This window comes from Vanessa atalanta, chromosome 4, assembly GCF_905147765.1.
Source record: "Vanessa atalanta chromosome 4, ilVanAtal1.2, whole genome shotgun sequence".
In the NCBI taxonomy this organism is placed as follows: Eukaryota; Metazoa; Arthropoda; class Insecta; order Lepidoptera; family Nymphalidae; genus Vanessa; species Vanessa atalanta.
The window spans coordinates 7,545,772-7,570,339 of NC_061874.1; the positions used below are offsets into that span (position 1 = coordinate 7,545,772).

The following is a 24,568-nucleotide window of genomic DNA, read 5'->3' on the forward strand; positions in this document are numbered from 1 at the left end:
TATATATTATAGACCTCATTTTGTTTGTTCGTATTATATTAATCAATTTCTCTTAGTGTTCACTTATTTTTGAACAATACTGATTTTTTACGACGTAATAATGATTTTTTAAAAAGAACAGACCAATAACTATCTGATTTTATAATAATAAATAACTATTAAAAATAACATTAATTACTTTAAGTGAATAATAATTAATAACAAAAGCCTAAACTAAACTAATTCAAACGAAAAAAAATATATGACTCGAAATAATATGACCGAGATACTCAAAATACGCATCGCGCCAAAAGTAATATGGCCAGGCCTCTATGACAGGCGATCGCAACCTCTTTTTTTAACGTTATACTCTTCAAGGTCTTGATGGATTAGGACCTAATCATTAGGTGGTAAGAATATGTATATTATTATTTTATTTTTTTTTGCGATTAATTCTATAATTTCCAATAAAATCCAATTTCGAGTACCTACATACATTTTTATGAAACCTATAGTTATATAATCACTAAAAAATATTGTAAATTAGCGAAATTGAGTTGACCAATTTTATTTCTAAGTCGGAAAATAGGCAGTTTTACCAATTTAATTTACATCATATTATATCCGAATACATTTTCTAATTCTTAATATTTTAATTATTTCAAAGTAATGGTCACACTGTTTTAAAATTTAGGTAAAATATACTTTCTGGTATGGCAGCCCTATTACATGTCAATGTCGTTTTAAACGTCTTTAAAATAAACATCAAAATTGGAAATACCGAATCCAATATTAAATATTGCTTAGTAATACAATAATTGTGATATTGTGCTTTTGAAATTGAAAACGCTTAGTTTAACATTAAGTTGTTAATTAATAATTGCGAATATGGCAAATTTTAGACCAGCTGGCTTATCCGACGATGATACCGACAGTGACGACGATTACGGATATTTTGAAAAATTGGTAAGTTAAAAATAAAATCATTATTTAAATTGAGTATATGCAAAAATAAACGAAACAATTTAAAATTTACACTAATAATTTGCATTTCAAATAATATAATTATGTCTGATTGTGACTGAGTTATTATTTTATAAATTTCAGAATCGTAATCAAAACTACGTAAGTCAGATAGAAAATGTTAAACAGAAGACAGAAACAAAATTGCAGGAAGCTATCATAAATGGAAATGTAGAAAATGTTGCTGATATAATTCACATTGGTAAATTTACATTTTTTTGTTCATTTCCTCATTATAATATATGCAAGTGTAATATTAGCAAGTACATTACATTGTAAGATAGTACATCTCACAATGTATGCCAAAACCTACATTCATTTATAATTAAACTTGGCACTTGTTCAGTTGTAAAATTAAAAGATTTAATAATTATTACAAAAACCTATTTTAATATATAAATTGACTATTATTTAAATGTCTAATACTTTGATTTTATTTTATTTCTTTATTTCATACTAAAATATTTTTCAACAGTCTTAATTTGTACTTAAACTTATTTATTTGAAATTTCTCATATTCAATATAAAATTATTACATAGTAAAAGTATAAGAGTTAAATAACTTAAGCTCAGTATAGTTCTACTAGATAGTTGTAATTTATTAAATACTGAAACAAGCTTAATAAAATGATTTTACTATTTTATATTTTTTGCTTATTTCAGATCTAAAAGATGATGTCAATACAAAGCTGGAAAGTGGCTGGACTCCATTATTGCATGCATGTTTTCATGCACAAGAAGAAATTGTCCAATTCTTACTAGATAAGGGGGCTGATCCTAACGTGCATGCCGGTTTGCTCATTCATTAGTCTAAGAACTTTAATTTTTTATATTTAATGTCTTGTACATAATATGCATTACAAAGAAAGCCTAGTTGGTGTAAACATTGCCGGCTATAACATATCATAAATTGTTAAAAAGAAACTGTTATTTTATTAAAGTTGGTTTAAATATTAGTATACAACAGTTAAGAATCAGCTTAACTTGTAAAATAAGCAAAAAGAGGTTTCAGTCATTGATACAAAATTATATAATTTATTAAAATTTTCATTAAAAGGTAAAGATAAGAAAAATAAGCTACTAAATATGGCTGAACATATAAAATGTTTCAGTTATTAAGTTATGTTTTATTACCAATAGATTCTCTAATGCCCGTGACAATGGCTTGTGCTAATACATCTGCAAATGAGACAACAGTATTCAATATAGTGTCAAATTTGATAAAACATGAGTCCTTATTAAATATTGGAGACAAGTATGGTGTCACACCTCTCATGAAAGCAACAATCAGTGGTCGTTCATCTGTGGTTAAACTGATTATTGATAATAAAGTAAATATAGAGATGAGGGATTCTCAAGGCTGGACAGTAAGTTGTTATTAAATAATTTTTTTGTTCTTGTTATAAAAATGATATTTATATGTACCATGTATTTATTGCAGGTAGTATAAGAATCTAATTTTAGTACAGATACCATTAAAATTTAGTAAACTAAAGACTATCATTATTGCTAATTTAATGTTCATAAATAAAATATTTTTTTAATAAGAGTGATAATTTATATTTATCTATCTGTGAAACAGTGTAGTTTAGATTTATTAGAATTTACAACATACATCATAATTGATATTTAATATGATATTCAATTATTATAATTACATATTTTCAGGCAGTCTTCTGGGCTATTCACCACAATCAACCAAAATGCCTTGAAATACTCCTAAGTACTGGAGCAAGATTGAAAATATTTGATATGTCAAATCGTACTCCAGAAACAATTGCTTTAACACATGACTATGACGAAGTTCAAGAAGTTATATCAAGGTACACAAAGAAGTCAGATAAAAATAATGAAGACAATGATAAAAAAGAATTAAATAAACAAACGAGTGATTGTTTAAGCAGATGGCAAGATTATTACCCGGGACTCAGAGATGAAAATAGGTAAAGAGTCTATTAAGGTACCTTTTTTAATAGTAATGTTATATTATTAAAAAAGGTAACATTTAGTTAATGAAATGCATACTTACACATACTAACTACATTGTGCTTTTGTTTGTAAAGACAGATCAACTGTCAAAGTTGAATAAAAAATTTTGCTCAATTCCCATTGTTAATAGACAAATCATCCATGCAATGAGGTACTTGATCGATATTTAATCTAAATAATGCATTGTTGAAGAAAACAATTAACAAATGATTTCTATTTCTTAACTTCTATATCAAGAAGTGGCGGACTAACAGGGAATGAAGGACGTAATAACGGAAGGAGCCACTCGCCCCAGGCCTCCTACTTGTAAAACTAAATTTTTTTTAAAGCTGAGGCCCTCATTCGTCTTTTCCGTCGGGGCCTCTGACAGGCTTAGTCCGACACTGATATGAACTATGCTTTTTGTTTATTATCTTTGAGAAAACTACATGTATATATCATGGATGATCTATCTTTGTATGTATTAATGTAAGAAAAACACACCCTATAAGCCGCTCTCTAGTCACACAAATAAAGCCATGGGTGGAAACTGCTCATCCATTTTTTTTTTATTGTTGTGTCATATCACCATAAACTTTTATAAACTTACAATTGTTAAAAGTCATTTAATGGTATTGGATATGTTTTTTTTTTTAAATTAAATCATAAGATTAATGTTAGTCTTTTTCATATTCCAGGCCGAAATATTCACATGAAATATTTAACCTATTGTATGGCATGAACTGTGATCATTTAAGTATAATATTTGAAGAAAAACCAATAGATTTGAGGAAGTTTTTACTTCTCGAAGATGAGGATCTGCTAAAACTTGGCATCGACATGCCTTTCGAAAGGCAACGTCTGAAACATGGATTAAGAGAATTTCATAAGCGAGGTTGGAAAGTTAACTCAGTTGCTGGATTGCAAACTAGAAAAGATAATGCTTTTAGGTAACCAAATTCATACAGTTAGATAAATTGTCCCATATTGAAAACAATTTAATAGTGACGATTGGTGCATTTGTGTAACGGCTGCTTTTCTTCCTCTGGATCTGCAAGTTATATAATGCACTCATTACACCACCAACTTGGCTTGCTATATATTTAAACTGCCTCAGTTACCCATTAAAACCGGAACACAGCAAAACAAAGCTTGAATTTAAGTGGGCAGACATGCAAATGGGCTACCCGATAAAAAGTGGTCAACACTGCTCATAGATATTGACACTGAGTAACACCATCTCTTACAAGTCAATCTTAAGGACTCCTCAACCTTAGGACCGGCAAAGTTTTCTAAGACACATGTGGTCCGATAGTTACACTGGCTCACTCAACAGCTACCCTTTAAACTGGAACACAATAGTATTATGTATTGCTATTGGGCAGTACAATATATAATGATTGGTAACCTACCCAAACAGACATGCACAAAGCCCTACCACTAGGTGATTCTAATCCCAAATCCCAACTGGGTGAAATTAGCTAATTAGAACTAATTCTAATCATTGATATAATTTTTTGGACTGATATTTAATATAAGGGTTATAACATATGAAACAATTTTAATTTAGATTTTTATGTATTTTATTATTTATTAAAATACAGAATATAAATAATAATTATAATAAGAGAGAAACTAAGTACACTAGTTTTTAAATTATTTCTCAAATATAAATAATATAGTTATCATCACTTAACTAAATTTAACTCTAATATAAATATTTTCTTTTGTTAACAGTATTATCGATTGTGTAAATATATTGGGAAATCATTTACAACAACTATATATTTTGGAATCGACACTCGCATATATTCTGCGAGGCTATAGCCGAATTCAAAATCAAATTAAATTCGAGCCTCCAGACTCTCCGACCATACAAAAACTACAAAGCGCAGCGAAGAAAATGACCGGTAACATTAATAATATCAGGCGGGAAATAAATAGTATGAAAAAAATACATGCTAAGGTAAGTCTCAGGTGCCCTCGGTCTTAACTTCTCATTACCAAATAATACAGACGTAGATAGAAGAGTACCCATAAGGATTTTACCTGCCGAATTTTGTAGGGACAAATTCCCCAAGTTAGTTCTCGGTCAGCGGGGCTGTTCGTATTATTCTGGCTCTCGATCTCTTTAGTAGGATTATATAAACTGATAATAGCATGGCATTCTTGTTGCTCTCGTTGCCACCATGACAGTTGTTCGATCCTATACATTTGTATGGCCATTTGAGTTTTAGATTTATGACTTTAGCACTCCCAGAAAATGTTCTATATCTATTAAGTTTGGTTATTTGTTGGAGAAATAATCATAATCATTAATCGGTCGCATTGCGCGTATTCGCTTGCCTAGCCTTATTAATTTAAAAGTGCTTCCTTATGTTCCTAAAAACCGTTTCACGTCTCACGTCTACACTTCATAGTAACAGTAAAAAGTTCTCCAAGTGTTCAATCGTTGTTAAGGAAGCTGCTAACACTGTTTTTGATCTGTTTGTATTATTATGTAGTAAATATTTTAAAAAATACCTAGGTTTTTGTTCCAAACAACTTTGTACAAGAAACATTTTTTTTTAAATATATTATTTAAAAAAAAAATTCACGAGAAACAGATAATAAATACTTAAATAAATTAAAATTATTTTTTGTTAGTGCAAAAATAGCATTGTGAACGTAATTTTATTTATGACATAACAGATAGCAAAATTAATTATGTTTAAAATTAAGAGATCTTATATATATATACATATATAATTTATATACTTTCATTTATTTCAGTTAAGCAAAGAGAATTTGAAGCCAGTCGATCTCATTACAGAAAAAACAGCCAAAGAAGTAGCATTAGGATTGTTTACCGATCTGGTCGTTATTAGCACTCTAGGTTTCCTCCTGTATCAAGCCAAAAAATTTGTAACAAATATGTTACATAAATAAATGTTTATCTATTTTAAAAATACTTTTTTAATTTTAACCCATCTTCTTCTTTTGTCTCGCATATATGTTGTGAGTATAAGATTTAAAAAATGAAAGCTTATAGAAAATTCTATATACAAACATAGTTAGGTTCACTTTAAAACTTCAAAATCTAATTTTATAATAAATATATATATATTTTGAATTATTACCAATAGTCCTGTTTCAAATATTCTATTAGTCTTATGCCAATCTCTAAATTATCGGTTAGTCTTGGCCAACATTTTTTTAATAGACTAGAGACTTCAGCCGTTTCAAATCAAATGGATTTCATATTTAATGATAGGAAGCATTCATTGTTTTACGAATAATATTAATAAATTAATGTCTCGTTTCCAAAAACTTTATGAAAATGCTTACAACTTCAGAATGCTGTCGTAGTTTAATAACGTTTAGGTATTCAATAATGCAACGACAGGAGTTGATAGTTTTATGTATATATGAGTTGATAGTTAGCCGTCCTTGGGTTTGTCGAATGGGGGTAATTTAAAAAAAAAATGTACACCGCTTTATTGACACTTCATTTCAAAAATATTTTCCAAAGCAATTTTGTTATACTCAGTAAAATATGATATAATGTATTGATATTAATTTTTACTGTGTGGCAGACTTCACGAATTTAAGAAACAAAATATATCCAAATGGCACAAAATAAATTTCTGCATTCATGACCGCATGTAATTCAAACAGCGTAGGCAATGGGCATTAATATCTATTCTAGTCTGCGCCTCATAAATTGAATTTTATTTGGGGCATACCGACGGGATGCATCACTATGATGTAAGCGAATCCAACCTACATTGCAACATTGAAAATTACGACCGGCTTTTACTAACAAACATGAGCTTCGACCTTGTCATATATTTGCGGAGTTGAAATCCATTTGGCAGCTGAACTAATGCGCTCCGCAGTAATTATTAATTGCGTGTCGTAGCGTGTCATATTATTCACAATCAGCGAGGTTTATCGGTTTGCATAATTATGGAGATAGATACCTCTAATTTTATATCTAATAAATTATAATTCACATGAAAATAGAATCATTTAAATTGCGGAAATCAATAAATTTTAACATCCAAATGTTTTAACCTTTTTTCCATTTTTCACAATCCGATTTGGTAATGCATAGAACCTCTGCATGGGATATCTTCATCTGAAATATAGTAAAACTACTTAGTTCACTTTTCGATATTGAAGGAATTGTTAAATAGATACAATATTCAAAAATAAAAAGTAAATGTCACCTCTATGTAGATATCTTATAACGCTTATAAAGCTCTCGTTATGTTTTGTTAATAAAATAATAATTTTAAAGATATTTTAACAATTTATATTGATGTATATCATATATATAAAGATTTATTCTCCCACGAATGCGTGCCCCTCCTCGTTCAAATAATTATTTTTTTATATATTTTATTTTTAAAAAAATAACTAGTCGTTAATCAATATACATATTAGTTGTCGCTCGCTGCTTCGCTTGCGCTATAAATAACACCAACGCGAAGATTTAACATTTCTCAAAGCACAAAATGCTATAAAATCATATATTTCCTATTATATAAAGGTTAAGTTCAACAAAATTTATTAAGTTACATTGTAACCATGCTTTTATATCGAGGTTTATTACTTACAAACTATAAAAAACTTTATGGGTAGCAATCTTACTTACAAATATACTCATACGAAGCTATATTTTATTATGTACTTTTATTGAATCTTTTTTTCATCATATCATCTTTATCTTTGGTAATGTATTTTTAGAGTTCGTACCCAAAGGGTAAAACGTCTGTCCGTCCATCTGTCAGTCTGTTGCCAGGCTGTATCTCATCAACCGTTATAGTTGGACACTTGAAATTTTTACAGATTATGTATTTCTGTTTCCGCTATAACAACAAATACAAAAACAGAATAAAGTCCATATTTAATTGGAGCACACATACAACATACATGATTTGCCTCTTTTAACCGACTTCAAAAAAAGCAGGTTATCAGTTCGACATGTGTGTATGTAACATTGTTAGAGTTGAATTATATTTGAGTATGAAAATCCATTTAGACTTCCAAGCACGTGTGCTTAATTTCGTAAGTGTATGTTATTTCACGAATTTCTCGAAAACTAAAAGTCGTATCGAGAGGATCATTTTTAATTTAAGTTAGGTACTCTTTATATTAGGGATCAGTGTAAGTTTCAAATCGGTCTGGTAGTTTCAGAGATATAGGTAAATTACTCGTAAAAAAATATAGGTAGGTAGTTGTATAGTTATTATTTTTATTTTATTCCATAAAGTTGATATATACATAATTGCCGCGGTTTTAGATTAACGCGATCTGACGACTGGGCCATCTCAAATCTTATATATATATTTATACAGTTTTTATTTCTTCTGATATTCAGGTGGGGTACTTTAATTAAGTTTGTATAAGTACCTTAGCCTTTCAAAGCTGACAGGCAGATTATGGTCGAGATAAACGGATAGTTTTGTACCAAGCAATTACTATGATTAATTAAATACTTCGGAAACATAATATTTTTTTTAGGTTGGTGCCAGCCAGCACAGCGCAAAACCAAATTGAAAAATGTACTTAATAAATAACAAATATTAATACTTAATATTAAAACGTGTCTGCTGCTGGCTGACAGTGCTGGCACCGACCTCAAAAAAATTGTCGACGTGTTTACTGGTTTTCTGATGTAGGTATATCTTAGTCAAATTTGTTTTTGAATTTGCATTAAAAAGTTAATAAGACCGCTGAACGAAAGAGAGGACGAGAAAGAGAAAGGACTAAGAAATACAGTGAACGAGGTTGACGTTCACTGTTTGAGTAGATTATCATAATCATCATTAAAAAAATAAGAACTAAAGTTCTTACCAAAAGAGAGAACAAATAATAAGGAAAAAAATATAACTTTATACTCTGACAAATTGGTAGCTATAACAATTTCGAGCAGAAAGGAGAAATAGCATTATATTTACAGAGGTTCAAAATGAAACTTAATTGTTTTAAATAACAATCTAAATTATCTGGGAAAGTTTTAAATAACTATTGAGATAACTTAGGGTAGCAATAATTGTAGTTATTATATGTAAAGTTTAAAGGCCGGCAACGCATCTGCAAGGCCCCGGTGTGGCAGATGTCCATGGGCGGTGGTCACCTTTTCCTCGTTTGCCACCTCTGATATAAAAAAGGTAGGTTATAGTAATTGAATTTTGCACTATCTCTGTCGCTGTTGTGGCTGCCGTGGCCAGAATCGGTCAGAAACTTGTCATCATTCTAAAGTCGGAAAGTACTCGCTATTATTAGACTACGACGTTGTGTCAGTGTAATTACAGAATAAATTGTTATTTATAATACCTATTTTACCTTATTCTACTAGGACTATATGAAACCTACTTTAATAAAGGAGTATATAAATTCGGTGGTATTTTTTTATCTTTGTTACTTCAGACCTCCGACATTTCTTAACCGATTTGGAAAACTCTTTTTTGGGTACTTCCCAATTTATCAGATTTAAGTTTGTAAAATAAATAAGGTCGGTAAGGTTTTCGTCAAACAATATTTTTACGTCTTAAGATTATCATGACGTACGTAAATAAAGGAAATGGTCTAGAGATTAGAACAGGATAATCTTAACGGATAATTTCGGGTAAAACTCAGACAAGAACTACTGAAATTTCATGTATGTTTGTGATTATAAGGAACTACTGAAATTTCATGTATGTTTGTGATTATAAGTCATTTGAAAATTTGTTGGTAGGAAAAAAATTGCCACATGTGCATCAACCCGCATTGTAGAAGTATGGTGGAACAAGCTCCAAACGTCTCCTCAAACGTGATGAGCGGAATGATTTATGAATAAATACACACAAAGTATTTGTAAAGATAAATATATCTCTTTAGCGTTTTTGAACCAATGCCACATCAAATATATAATTGATAACGAAAATCTCAATAAATAATGTATTTAATGTTTTGCTTTGATGTGGGATAAGAGTCCATTAAGATTACGAAACGATTGTGATTGGTTATTTCATTTCCCAATAAGCTTAAAAATTAACCATTATTTTGTATTAGATTTGATTTTAATATTAAATTACAGTAATAATAAATGTACAAAGTGTTTCATATTTATATTTGTCCTAGCCTTCGCTGTAAGCGATATTTTTAGAAAAACTTACCGACTTCTTATTCATTTATAATTGCGCCTTTCTCTTTTTCATTATATATAGGTATAAGCGCACCATACTTATCGACCTATCGCGACTCGACCTTGTTGTTCACTTCTAAATTATTCATCGTAAATTATTCAGGCGTCCCTCCTAACTCCACTAGTCCGCCCTTTGGTTTAGTCCAGCCAGACCGAGCGGCCGTGTGCGTCATCGTTTTTAAAAATAGTAAATTTGTATATTAACCTTACCGCCTTATCAAGCGAAATGTGTTATAAAAAAATAAAAACGAAGACAAAACTACTAGGAAAATAAGAGCAAAAACAATATAGTCTTTCCACTAAACGATGTGTAACTTCAGCAATGTGGTTTAGAATTTCATAATAGCCTTAGTTATATAGGAGCTCATTGTTTAAAAATACAATGAACAATAAACATTTCGCTAAGCACTCTTACATCATAGTACTCGGAAACTACGAAAGAAATTGATACTAAATATTTCACAAAAACCTTAAAATTCTTTACAAATAAATATATTATTAAGAGCTAATTATTTTTCTTGATACAGCCCACGTTATAAGTGGGCACTTCAAGTCATTGGCAAAGTATGATGCGTAACACCTTGAAGGGATTTTGCAACCACGAGATTTATACATACTTTATGGCTTTAATTTTATTTGTTCCTACTAATCAAATTTTAAACTCGATGTTTAGTACAGCGGTACAATAACTAATGAATGCACGGTAATTTCACAGACGAACTATAATAATTCTTTTTTAAAGTAGATTATATAAACAATTTTTAATCTGAGTCATAAAAAAAAGACACTCAAATAGTTTTTGCATTTTATTGACATCTACAACTTTCGTAACAACTGTTTGTACTAAAATATAAATGTTTATCAGTTAAAAGCTGTTAACATGTGTGCTGAATATAATGCTATTATTATTGCCTATAAATTTATGTTAGGATGAATGGACTTTTCATCAATAGATGTTAAACATTAAATGGTTGTAGACTTTGTCTAAGTTTTAATATCTTCGAAAGTTCGGAAGGTACTAATTGCACTATTATCACTGAACACGTTTTATAAGCTCCATTCCAAGCAGTCGTAGGCCGTTGAATTATCAGAAATTCAGATAAATTACGTGTATAATCATTAAAAACGGTGCGATCGATCTATCAGCATGCCGCTTGATTAAAAAGTGCCTTCACAAATTCATGATTATATTCATAAACTTCTAACGATCACAGTGAAAGCATTGTCTCTAAGCAAGAAGACGCGTATAGTGCGACTCGAGATTGTTTCCCGAATTGACCAGCGGAATAAAAATTGGAATAATTTTAAATAATTCAAACAATATACGTGTTAATAAACGCTGAGATTCATTATAATTAAGATTCAAAATAAATATCTGAATATCTCCAATACTCCTTAATAGTAAATTTGTAAATTATAATAAATTATTATTAACAGTAGTATGGAATAGCTGCTGTCGAAGACCGCTACGTTTCGCCTCAATGCTTCTGAATAGGGATGTTCCTGTCGGTGATAGCGAGCTGTGGCAGTGGCGCCTCCACAGTCAGAACTCCGTCCCGGGACAACGAAGATTTAATCGCCTCCGGGTTTGTGCCTTTAGGCAGAAGGAATTCTCTGTTATATTCTCTGTATACGGACTTTGTCTCCGATTTCTCCTCGTGTTTGGCGTGCACCTGAAAAAACATACATAATCGAAATTAGTAGATATTTTTTATTTCACCGATATTTGCTATTGAAATTTAAATATTGTGGTTAATATTTCTAAGTTAATCATCAATTCTTATGTCATTCAACTTGTTTCTTATCTTTTGTTATAAAAAAATAAATTACACACCAATAATTTGTTATCGACTGTCTTCACGACGATCTCTTCAGGGGTGTACTGACTAACATCAAATCTGAGCTTGAGTGACTTGCCATCGCCTTCGTCCTGAATAAGGGGGGAGTTAAGACTGTCCCAATGACTAGGCTCAGCCAGCTGTCGGCTGTCACTGTGCTGTGATGATGTGGTAGTGCTGTGGAGAGATATACAGGTGTCATTACTTTAAATTTTTATAATATGTATACTTAATAATATGTATTTTGTTAGAGCAAGTTCAAATATTTTTTGTATTGTAAATTATCTATTCGTGTTTCTTCGTTAGTTCGTTGAGGCACAATTCAATAGTATGTGTATTTAATGAAATTACTAAAAAATGTTAATATGAATGATCACTTGTCCTAGGTTAAAAACTTTATTATAGTTTCAATCAATACTGTATACCTATTTACTATTTATTTATATAAAAAGAATAAATCGAAGAATATTATAAAATAATAATAAGGCTGAACGAATTTTGAAAAATAGGTTTACTCAAGTTACTGTACGTTAAGTAAGTTATTTTAGTTTATAGCGTGATAATTATACTAATAAACTTAGTGCGTTAAAAACTTTCCCGGTATTAGTTACTTGTATTTTGTGGTATTAAAAGAAATACAGGTCATTGACCGTTAGACATGTCATTTACAGGATATTTGCCTTCGGCCGCTCGAAATCGTGATAGAATTTGCATAAAATATAGCAATAGCAATATCAGCTTAGTAAATTTCAAATAATTTTTCTATACCTACTCATGTAGGTATACAAAATTATTATTAATATCATTATTAATAATAATTTTGTAAAATCCTATATAGGTTCATCGATTATTAAATTTTAGCGATAGTATTCACGATTAACGTGAAACAAAAAACGCGCCGTAAATGTGTAGCCGACATGAAAATTGTTTGCAAACAACCACGATTTCAGAGAACTCGTAGATACCGAACTAACTACATGTTTCAACGAATATATTTTTATTTCATAATTAGCTACCATTAGTAGGTATAGAGAGTCGCAATATTCATTATAGAATATATAATTTAATGTACCTAAGCGATACAGTGGATACTGCATAAATCTTTATTTATTTTTGCACTTACTTTTTTGAATAGATTAAAATATACTTTTTATCGATACCCAATTTTAATTAATTAAGTTATAAGTCGTGGTAAGTTCATTTGTGTATAATGCATGCAAGTGTAATTTTTCCGCGACTGTAATAATTGATTACGATCACACTTCACAAGGCTGATGTCACGCTCACGAATGCAGATACAAGGTTATAGTCAACAAATGATCTCACGAATGTTATCCAATATATTACTAAATTATTGTCCATTAAACATAACATCATTTATACAAACATAAGTTATTGGTTATTATACAATACGGAATCAAACATAATATATCATTTAATAAATCATTCATTTGTTTTATCACATAGCAATATTTTCTTTATTCCTGATCCAGTTTCTTTTTTTAATAATAAATTTTACCATAGTTAAATATTGAGCTAAATAAATTACAGATTATAGCATAATAAAAGATTTACACAGACATAATAGCGTGTATAAATTAATTTATGTATAATTTACGAACATAATTAAATGTCGATGCGCGTGTTTTAAAATAACATATGTTAGCTTATCGTGTTAGTGTTGATACATGTGCAGAGAATTATTAACAACATATATATACTATACTATGTAATATAGGTACATATTATAAATATTTTACCTCTCTTTTGACTTGGTTACTCCTCCAGAGGAAACAGATTCGAAATTGTAAGACATGCAAAAGGCAATAATATATCTTGTTAGTTTTTGAAGGCTCTGTTACTTTAAGCTGATGTAAAGATGTTGATTTCTGGTCATAAATTTCCATGCTTTATATTTCATCGAAACATCCTTCCTTGTATTTTAAAAAGCTTAATAAAAAAGCAGTTATAACAGATGCTATAAAATTTTGTAAATCAATAGCAAAGCTAAACAATATACATAATGCTATATAAGTATTTTGCCAAGCATATAAGTACATAGGTTTATATATCATAAAAAATATCCAAACGTAATAAAAGTATTGGGTACATATCGGTAACTGCTTCTGATAAGTAATGCATAAATTCTTAATTGTTTATGTCATTGGCCTTGATTGTTAGTATAACAAGGGCACATGTTTGACGTTATTCAGTTTTATACGAAAAAATAAAATAAATAGCGCTTTCACACAGTTCCATTTTAGTTTATCAATATTTACTGCTTAAAAATAATTTAAACGATAAAATATGTAATAGGATCAACAAAGTTGTACAAAAAATATATTATCTTCATTGTTATTGATAAGAATTTTGTATTTATAATTTTATTCGAAGTCTGTTCAGCAATACAAATCACTTTCGATTTAACAGTTGATCAACCAAAGACAAATCGTATGAATGCGGCTTGATGATCCATGTAAATAGATAAACCTTTCGTTTTACAATTCTATTTTGAAAGAATAAATGCATTATCAGATTGTAAGTCACCGCCGGACATAGTAATTAGTATTGTAAGAAGGATAACCCACTCCCTGCATTGTCAATGCGTGGCCGGCCATAATAATTTCCAATATGTTTGTCTCTTATGCTTGTATTTATTCTGGCTCACTCTCATGTTAATCTTAAAGCAATACAAAATACCTGGTTAATTTTATATACTTGTTTACTTTTTTTCCGGTACATACTACTTAGTACTTTTTTTTAAACTAAGTGTTTTATTCAATATCGTTAAATAAAATAGCATTTGCTTCAGGATCAATTTACGAAAATTTATGTATTCATAGACTCTCCCATTTTCTCTTTTAGAATGACTAGAATGACTAGAAGACTAAAAGAAAATTATAAATAGTCCAAAAATTCTTAACAAGTAATATATAATTGACAAATCTTTGTAAAAGATAATTATCATATAATCTACGGTATATTCTTCATAGTAACAATATCGTTCAAAACAAATAAAAACTTATTTTACCAAAGCAAATGTTTGTTAATATTTGCATGTCTAAATACTTCTGTGGCCTCGTAGTTGTATGAGAGACTATTGATTCTGTTTTAATAAGAATGTGATCTACCCACACTGCAATACTTGTCAGTATGGGCGGACTAGTTACACATTGCTTGATTTGTGTAAGAATTAAAAATAAATTGTTGACTTATAAATTCAAAAGAGTTTTTGTATAAGTTAGCTTGTGAATCTAGACGTTAACAACGTTTAAAAGCCAAAGAAAATCGATACATAGAGGACGTCCTAACCTCGTCCTTACCAACTGTAACCAATATGATCTGCCAAGTATGTACATTTCTTCGTGACGATTGTGTATTGCGTCACGTTGCTTGTGATGAACCAAATTCGATTCAACTGGGTCATGTATGGTTTCATGCAGTAAACAGTATTTCAGTGTGATCAAACTAACATTCAACCAAGCTCTCGCTCTACCTACATAATATAATATTCAAGAATCCACGTCGATAAAATAACCATAAACCGGTTTTTGCGTGAGTATGCTATCAGCTTTATGCACTTTTAATACATACATAGGTACATACAATTTAAAATAGGTACATTGTCTCTACATTTATTTATTTCTTAGATATAACATAACCTCTTGAGTTTATTTATGTTGTTTCTATCTATACGTAAACATTATTAAATAAAAAAAAAAAACGTTACAAATTAAAACTCAAGTCTTTTCAAATTTCCAATTTTATGTACAAATTGTTCAGAGCTGCCGGCCGGCGCTATTTCTATTTATGACATCATCCCGCGTCGGGCTTACGTATCGCTGCATGCTTTAAATGGAGCCGACTAAGATGTCTGCAGTTGATGCCGTTCCGCGGAATGATCCCGAATAATGCCTTTTGAATATAACTACTTTCGTGGAACCGTCATCGAGGTCGATCGAGGTGGGCAGCTCTTGTGAAATCCCCAATCTCATTAATTCAACATTTCCTTTTAGGAATACAGGGCCGGTAACGTTTAAGAAACATTCAGAATAATAATGTTAATTGTACAAATATGTATGTACCATAAAAAAATTAAAATAATCTTTAGGTTGCGTAATGTGTCGGGCTAAAGATATAAATCAATGTAATATTTAACGCATGGTTAAAGCAAACATTTTTAATTGATCAATAAAATATCACAGATTCGTTTCAGTTAGTAAAAAAGAATTGATAAATACCTCGTTGAACTCTTAAAGAAGTTGTTGCTTTCTCTGTTCATTAGCTCCGATCGAAATTTGCTCATTTCTTCTTCCATCTTTCTCATTTCGGCGTCAAATCGTTCCCTTATGCTCGAAAACTCAGTATCAATGACAGAAAAATCTCCAAGTTTAATGGGAATATTTCTCTTAAGACCACTGTCAGCCATTTTCACGTGTGTATGGTGTGGAAACTGTCGAAACTAAACAAACACTGACGGAGAAACGTTTTGTGTAAACACAGTTCACGGTGTCGCTACGCACTCGTTAGTAGACAAGGCAGGACTGATCATTAGTCGTCGACTCGGCGCCAGGGGGCTTGCGCACAGTTTTAAATAGCCTCACGTTCGAACGTCGCTGCAGATTCGCTCGGCGTCATTCGGCCCACACTGTGTTTCTCGCTCATTCTACATCTACTCACAGCCGATAATCTTAAAGCATGAGATGCCTGCCACATGATGGAGGTGCGGGTTACCACTTTGTTATTTTAATGATGAATCATTCTATCTGGATTTGTCTTAGCTGTTTATGGTAATCATCGTATTATTTCGAGCATATGTGTTATTCATTACGATATTTTTAACGCACAGCACATTGATGATTGAATGTTTAGCAGAAAAGCATATTTGTCCTTTAAATGACGATATGTCTTTCAATTAGTAATAGTTTATAGTTAAAACTATGTCAAACGAATATAATTAAAATATTCAATGGCAGTAGTGTAATAAAATTGAAGTGGTTTGATAAAATAAAAAGAGCTCAAGATGACATCAACAATGTTTGGCAAGGTTATAGCAACGAAAAGGAGACATCGCGGTCAACCTGCTGTTTGATGATGACGTATATTACGTCATTAACGCTGTTTTACAACGTGTAGGTAGACATGGAAGTTACCTAACCCGTGAACAATGTGATGTGACCTTCTACAGATCTACCTACGTGTTCTCATTTATCATACAGAAAAATATGTTGATTCACTCCTATATGTGGGGTAAAGTTTTCTGAGCTGTCATTTGAAATAATATCGTAGAAAGTCATTACAAATGTAATTTTAAAAGCCTTTAAATTATAATTCCTCTAATGCCAATAGGTACAATCTATTTTTTTTTTAATCGAAAAATTTCTTAATATACGTATCAGGAGTAAATTTGAGTTCAATTTAATAATCGGTCAATTAGTCTATCTTAGGTTGGTCATAACATTGGTCTGTTTCGTTAATTTTTATTTTGATACTCTTTTAATGACATAAAACAACCAGACTAACAAGACACGGCACACCAAAAGTTCAAAATGTATATTATACAAGTTGTCGACAGCGATTTGGTTCACGTTTTAGGGTATTGTCCTTCCTTGTAACACAAACTTGCGTCATACCAAATTCATTCAGACAGAGACTATCGCATTTATAATATTAGTCAGTATAGATTTCAGAAAATAAGTAAATATCTAAGTTCTCTTGAACATTTCTGGATCACGTATAATATCAATATTACTTTTCTGATGATTAAGATGAAAAAATAAACAGAACAGGTTTGTTTTTAAAAAGCATTTGTTAAAAACACGTCATATTTTTTCAGACAAATAAAAGTAAGAAGAAAAGTGACAGTCTTTAATGTCTTGCTGTTGAGCTGAGGCGTTTCCTTCTTGAGGAGCTTCGAAGCTTGGTTTGGTAAATAATATACAATGTTGCATATTTTCATTCGATTCGTGTTGGTTTTCCCACGACGTTTTTCTTCACCGCCGAATAAGATATAAATATAAATTAAGCAATCTTCGATTAAAATTCACTTGTTCTGATAACTTGGCCATCTTAAATTTTAAATAAATAAAATAACTGAAATTGCTTGTTAAAAGAAAACAGTTTCTTATTAACTGAAACTACTTATACTTTATAGATTTCGCGAATCATCCTTTAATTGTTGTTCCGGAATAACACTGGAATCATACTTCATGAATATCGCTATCGAGTCATTTTCATAGGGTTATGTCTTATGGCATTTTGCTTTAGGGTAATGCTGCAAAAAAGAGCTGTCCGGTTTATTTATAATCTTGGAACTCGAGACTCCCTTCGGGATGTTTTTAACATTTGCTTCACCATATGTTTACCGCAATATTATGTGTATTCGCCATAATATTATAATATAATATTGTTTTATTAAAAGAAACCATGAAAAACATTGAATAGAGAGGAGAAGGAAAGGTAATACCTCAAAACTTTAAAAAAAGATAAAGTTTTTTATATAGTTGTTATACTTCAATGCATCCTTCCTGGGGAAGGGTATTCGTTTCTAAAATAAGATTCCAATGTATTGTTAGCTTTGCCTATTCATAAATTTAAATCTCATGTCAAAAAAAAAAAACAATTGATAAGCCATACTCAATATATTAATTATAAAAAGGTGGAATTAGTTTTTATTGATTTCCAGTTGATTGATATAAAATATATATCATAAGCCGATGGTGATCTAGAGCAAACAATCAGAAACTTTCCACAAGTTAAAGAAAAAATGTATTTAAAAAAACAGTTAAGAGCAACATTGACATTCGATGCTTAATTGTAAAATTTTGATAACCGACTTACGGTAATACCCTGTTTTGATTCGTGTATCCATTTAAAATTATTGTTATTCCAGTCAATGTTGCATATTACTTTCTCATCTACCTCGACCAATGCTGTGTTCTACTTTCTGGCAAATAACATTTAAGGCTTAAAAAAAGGTTAATTTGAATTTGAATTAAATCTATTTTGGAGTTGATTTAATGATGCCAAATGTATTGTAATCTTATTCCTCACCATTCAGATTGTTAGCAGAATATGAGGAATTAACTATTTAATTCTTACATTAGATATTCTAGTTATCACAAATGTACAAAATTTCGGTTATCCGCCACAGACACTAAATAAATTAAACATAATGTATATTATAAAGAATACATTAAGTTAAAAATTTATACATATTTCGAAAATAAATGGGCAAATTCATTTTTGTCAAATAGGCAAAGATATAAGAAAGATATTTTAATAGAAAAACATATATAAACAAAGGAACATGTAAAACTGAGAGGAGTAAAATTATCCAGAATGAAATAACGGCAAAATGAATTTTGTTCCTTTTTGACGGCCATTATTATATCCTCCCAGAATATTTTGTATATAACGTAGATGATTTAGGTTCATAATCTGTTACCCTCGTCTAAAGTACCCATGTGCGTACGTCATTCAGTAAATTCATCAACGCTTTCATCAAGCAGGAAACACAAGACCATAAGTAACTATTTTTAGATTTCACAAAGCTGCACACATTACAGGAAACAACGCCTGTATGAGTCATCATGTAACTGGTTGATTTTAATACAATAACTGGATTTCCGTTATAAATATGAAGTATTTATAAAGGAAATCCATTTTTTTAGGTTTTTTTTAGGTTTTAAACGAATATAATGGCTAAAACTATGTAATGATTATTTTTTAATGATGTAGGTATAATCATCTCTTACTTAGATATTGATAACTGGCAATTAGGTACCTATTATGTAAATAGTTTCTCTTGATGTGCCACATTTTCCCGTTTTCTAGACTTAAATCTTTTTATTTAGCAAAACATTTTAGGTACACTTTATTATAGGACGTATCAGAAGAACAAATTACTATTGCAAATATATATTAAAAAACCTACACATACTAACCTACATAATAAATCCTGAACTGACCTTGAATAATTCATTTTATAGCTTCACAATCAATGTAGTCAGTGTATTGATATAGTCTACATACATAATATCACAGTACAATTATAGCTATACACGGCACTATTCTCGCTAACAAAGTAACAATCGCTCTACCGAGTGAAGTACAGATTCTTGCAGCGACAGCCGTGTGAGGAATTTTAATATAAGTTCCATTTACAAAGAGAAATCCAGGAATGCATTTGCATAGAGATACATTTCATATTCACTATAAAAATCTCTTAAACTGAAAGTATTTATGATGTTCTCCTACATAATACATTTTATTTCGAAATATAAACTTAAACTAACCATTATTTTTGCTAAAGCTTTGTGGCAGTCCATCTAGTTTGCTATCACCCATTTACCACATATTCCACGGCAAATAGTAATATCTAATACTTGTTCCGATTTGAAGGGTTTCGAGACATAACATCTCAATACCTAAGGTTGGTTGGTGGCGTATTGGCGGTGTAAGGAATGGTTAATTTTTTCACGGCATTTACAATGTGTATAGGCTGTCAGACTTAGTATCAGACAACGGACATAACATCTTATTTCTCACGGTTGATGTCGCATTGACCGATCTAAGGATCAGTTAATATTTCTTAAAGTGCCAAGGTTTATAGACAGAGGTGACAACTTACTATCAGGTGGTATTATAAATTAAAAAATATATTTTTAGAGAAACTTATCCTTATTGATCCGCTACATTTTAAAAGATAATATTTTAACGCGCTTTTTACGTCATTTGACGTAAGTATTAATTTAAACAATTGCAAACAATTAAGTAGATATCTGGTTTCGTTGTTAACCGTAGTTTCCAGTTTATTTTACAACAAATAAAAAATATTGTGTGAGCTACGAATAAAATACAGTTAAAAGACATCGTAATCTTCGATTCTGTATTAATTACGTCACGTACGAAAATAACAAGAACATAATGTACTAAAGTAACGCTTTTGAAAAACTTTTAATGATATAAGTTATTTGAAAAAAAAAAATTCTTTATAGTTTTATAATTACAAAAGATGATATAGGCAACCTAACTTAACATATCTACCTATTTTAAATAAGTACATAATTTTGCGTAATAAAAAATTTAATACAATAAATAATTGCTAATATTCACCAAATATTCTGAAGAATTTATTGACAATGACAAAGTACATAATAGGTCCCCGTTATTACTGAGAGACCAAACTGGCTTACACGGCATTCAGTAACCAACAACGCATACAAATGTTTACATTCCCTGTACCCACTCCTAAACGTAATTAAGTAGCTATATGAGGTTTATTGCAATTCGTGTTTCAAACATAACTTAACCAGTATATTATGCACGCCATTGATAACAATACTTATACAGCGAAACCGCACAGCGCAGGTGTGTAGAAAGCAATCAGAGGAAGGTCGTTCACACCATCATCAAATATCATACGGATCTATTTTTATTATTAACACTTACAGTATTTTTATTGTACCTATCAGACGTTTCCAAATTTAAGTTTTTGTTGTTAATTTATTATGTATGGAGAATGGAGATTTTATAGATACAATAGTTATCCCGCTAATCCTCAGTCAGGACTAATGGAATTCACTTCTGTTAACATTCATCATTTGTCAAGCATCTCTGATATCTATGATTACGTTACTATAATTAGTTAAATGTCATAATGATGCAATATCTATGCCCTACCTAAAACTATACGTATTATCAGTTTTTTGCCGGAATGTGAAAAAAAAACAAAATTTAGAATATAAATCATTCCTAGGAAGAAAAAATGTATCGCGAATATTTTTACGTAATTTGCAGTTTTTTTTTATCTTAGAATTTTGTTAAGCTGAATATGTGGCCATTTTATACTTATTTAACTTTTTCTTATCAATGTATTCAAAGCCATTGTAAGTAAAAATGAAATATAAAAATATGTGAACTGGTTTCCTAACAAAGAGTTCGAGATAAGTACCTACGTGCATAAAATTTTAATAAGAGTTTGATCAGGTGAATGACTTGACATATTCGGAACAGTTTATAATCGTGAACGACAGACGCGGAATCTATCAATAACAAGCTTTATTAGGATATCTGCCGGATACCTACTGTCCGCCCATAATTCGTTGTCATTTAGTTCGTCTTAGGTCAGTATCCTTTTAATAAAATGAGTTATCGTTGATTATTACGATTTGTTTTTTTCTTATGAAATGGATAAAGTATGTAAATGCAAGTGAAACGAAGCGGCTGGTTTATAGAAATTTTGCAAATTGAGTATTGAGTTTATTCTACTATCTTTAAACGGGTAAATTTTATTTCTTTGCTATAAATCTACTCTCCGTCATGATACGAGGATACCTATACTTCTTTTTTGATTCTTTATATGACCTAAGCTGTAGAAGCCAATCTTGATCAACAATATCAAGTTTAGCTTTTCTAAGTCGCCTCTATACAATGTCTAATAAGAGCTGTAATTAATGAGTAGGTATATAATTTACGTTACGTTACGTGTCTACGTATAGGTAAGTACTAATTTATCGTTAAAAAATTTTTTTAATTATATTTTAAACCAATACCTACAAATGCTTTTAAAATGACCATTCCTAATTACTTTCAAAAAACTTTATTACCAAGATAATGAAGCAAAGATAATCTAATATCAAGGTGACGAAGTTCGACGACGATTTGTCATTCTGTTAACAAGCAGAGCAGAACGATGTACCCCGAGCCTTCCGCATTATACACAGGCCTCATATTTCGTTGAAATCCGATACGATCTCACGTCTACCCCGCGTGTAGCATCTCTTACATGCACACACACACATTGTTAAATACATAACTACTAAAATCAGGAAAAAAGAAAGAAAGGTTTATTTATTTTCTTCCAGTGGCTTCGGAGATATTAATAGATGTTTGAAAACATAGCTTGGGGTGTGGAGCGTAGGGTTGTTCGTATTGTGTTATAAAATATTCATATGCATTTCACACATAGGTACTAATAATACTATACGTGTATTTTTAATTTAAATCTTGACTATCGTTTCTCAATAGATTCCCGAAAAAACTTATAATCGTTTGGCTTTACTCAGTTCAGTTCTAACATTATGATAACTCTTAGTTCCTATATTTTTACAAAGGTCTTAAGCTATAAGCTAACAAAATCACAATTTGAATGTGATTTCAGAACCGTCAACCCTCTCAAAATGTTGTCCTCGCCAATCCTTACCTCACTACAACTCTCCTTATAACCTCTTTTCTACTCATCACACAATATTATCGTTATATAATATTTGATTTTAATTTTAAATAAAAATACACATCAAATTCGTTATAATTTATTGGAATACATAACCTCACGTAAAGTCAGCGGTGTGACTAGCACATCTATCAATATAAAAATAAACCGAAATGCGGGTGACGTTTGTGTATGATTGTATTATGGGGATTATTGTTTAATTTAAAAATAACTCTTCAATGATAAATGGCATGAAATCACAATAATGATTTTGTCAGTGACTTCACTCGTTTTAAATAAAGGACAATTTATGTACGTGTATTGTATTTAATAATTATATTGTTGATTATTCATTATCCAGCGATTGATCAAAATTACCTCAATAGTTTTAGGTACACTATTTTTTACTTGGCACAAAACATGATTTAGATATGTATGCGAAACGCACACAAAGAACTTTGTAAATTATTCTTCACTTCATTTAACGCCATTTTTGTACTTGCATTACATGATATTAAAATTATGATTTAAAATCTGCGAAAGATAAGTTCTGGGAGACGACCAAGAATGGTATTGGTAATTTAAGGTGTAGATATTAATCAATGATATCTTTGATTTGAGATATGGATTAACTTAAAGACGAAAGCAATTATTTTATTATTTATAGCCAAATATATAAGAATTATTATTATCTAACGACTATTAGAGCTGTTTTAAGGAGCTGCACCTTTAATCTTCATCATCTTCCAATCCACCATTATTTTGGCCATTTTATTAAACACATGTTTATAAAAAAAACCTATAATAATTTTCCATTGGTGAAGCCGCAATGTACAAGTACTAGTTGAACTTTCAAGTCAACTTCGTTATTAGTAGTATTAGTTATAATATGTTATTTCAATTACGTACTATTTCTTCTTAAAAATTCTTAGGAAAAATGGCATTTCTTACTTAAAGCGTAATTACCTCGGAGCTCAATGACACATGTATCAATTTATCTGGAATTACCTTACCACATGTGCTACTTATCGGTATCTGTAAATAAAGATGAAATATTGTAAGCAAAAAGCAATAATTATACGCTTTTTTTACTTTAAAATATTATAACGGATTTATCTAAAGTTAAAGTAATGTGTATACATATAAATAGTATTGGAATCTTAAAAACGAATAAAACAAACCAAATGTCAAGCAAGTAATTTTAATTACAATATAATAACAGCAGCAGAGATTATTCGAGGATGTTCTAATATATACAGATGTTTTTTGCGGACATTTTCAATCACTGCCAAGCGCGTTATAAAATAATCGCAATATAAGCACACAAAAAGTCAATGGCGCTTACTCAATTTTTATTCCTGATTCTTT

At 30.3% G+C, this 24,568-nt stretch overlaps 2 protein-coding genes across 3 annotated transcripts; one reads left to right on the top strand and one right to left on the bottom strand.

The window, feature by feature from the left end:
* Positions 1–705: 705 nt before the first annotated feature.
* LOC125077847 (ankyrin repeat, SAM and basic leucine zipper domain-containing protein 1) lies at positions 706–5,912 on the top strand. Its single transcript, XM_047689933.1, has 8 exons — positions 706–945; positions 1,087–1,204; positions 1,666–1,794; positions 2,143–2,369; positions 2,671–2,945; positions 3,669–3,920; positions 4,708–4,936; positions 5,743–5,912. The coding sequence occupies exons 1-8, from the start codon at positions 868–870 to the stop codon at positions 5,896–5,898; spliced, it is 1,464 nt and encodes a 487-aa protein (XP_047545889.1). The 5' UTR covers positions 706–867; the 3' UTR covers positions 5,899–5,912.
* Positions 5,913–10,940: 5,028 nt separating this feature from the next.
* On the bottom strand, positions 10,941–16,611 carry LOC125077848 (heat shock protein beta-1). Of its 2 annotated transcripts, XM_047689934.1 has the most exons (4): positions 16,227–16,611; positions 13,746–13,799; positions 11,982–12,162; positions 10,941–11,820 (listed from the first exon to the last, which is right to left on the bottom strand). In XM_047689934.1, exons 1-4 carry the CDS (start codon positions 16,412–16,414, stop codon positions 11,626–11,628), a joined length of 618 nt encoding a protein of 205 aa, XP_047545890.1. In that variant the 5' UTR covers positions 16,415–16,611; the 3' UTR covers positions 10,941–11,625. The 2 variants fall into 2 exon arrangements, with proteins under 2 accessions (XP_047545890.1, XP_047545892.1); XM_047689936.1 differs by lacking the exon at positions 13,746–13,799 and having other exon boundaries at positions 16,227–16,591.
* Positions 16,612–24,568: the final 7,957 nt, after the last annotated feature.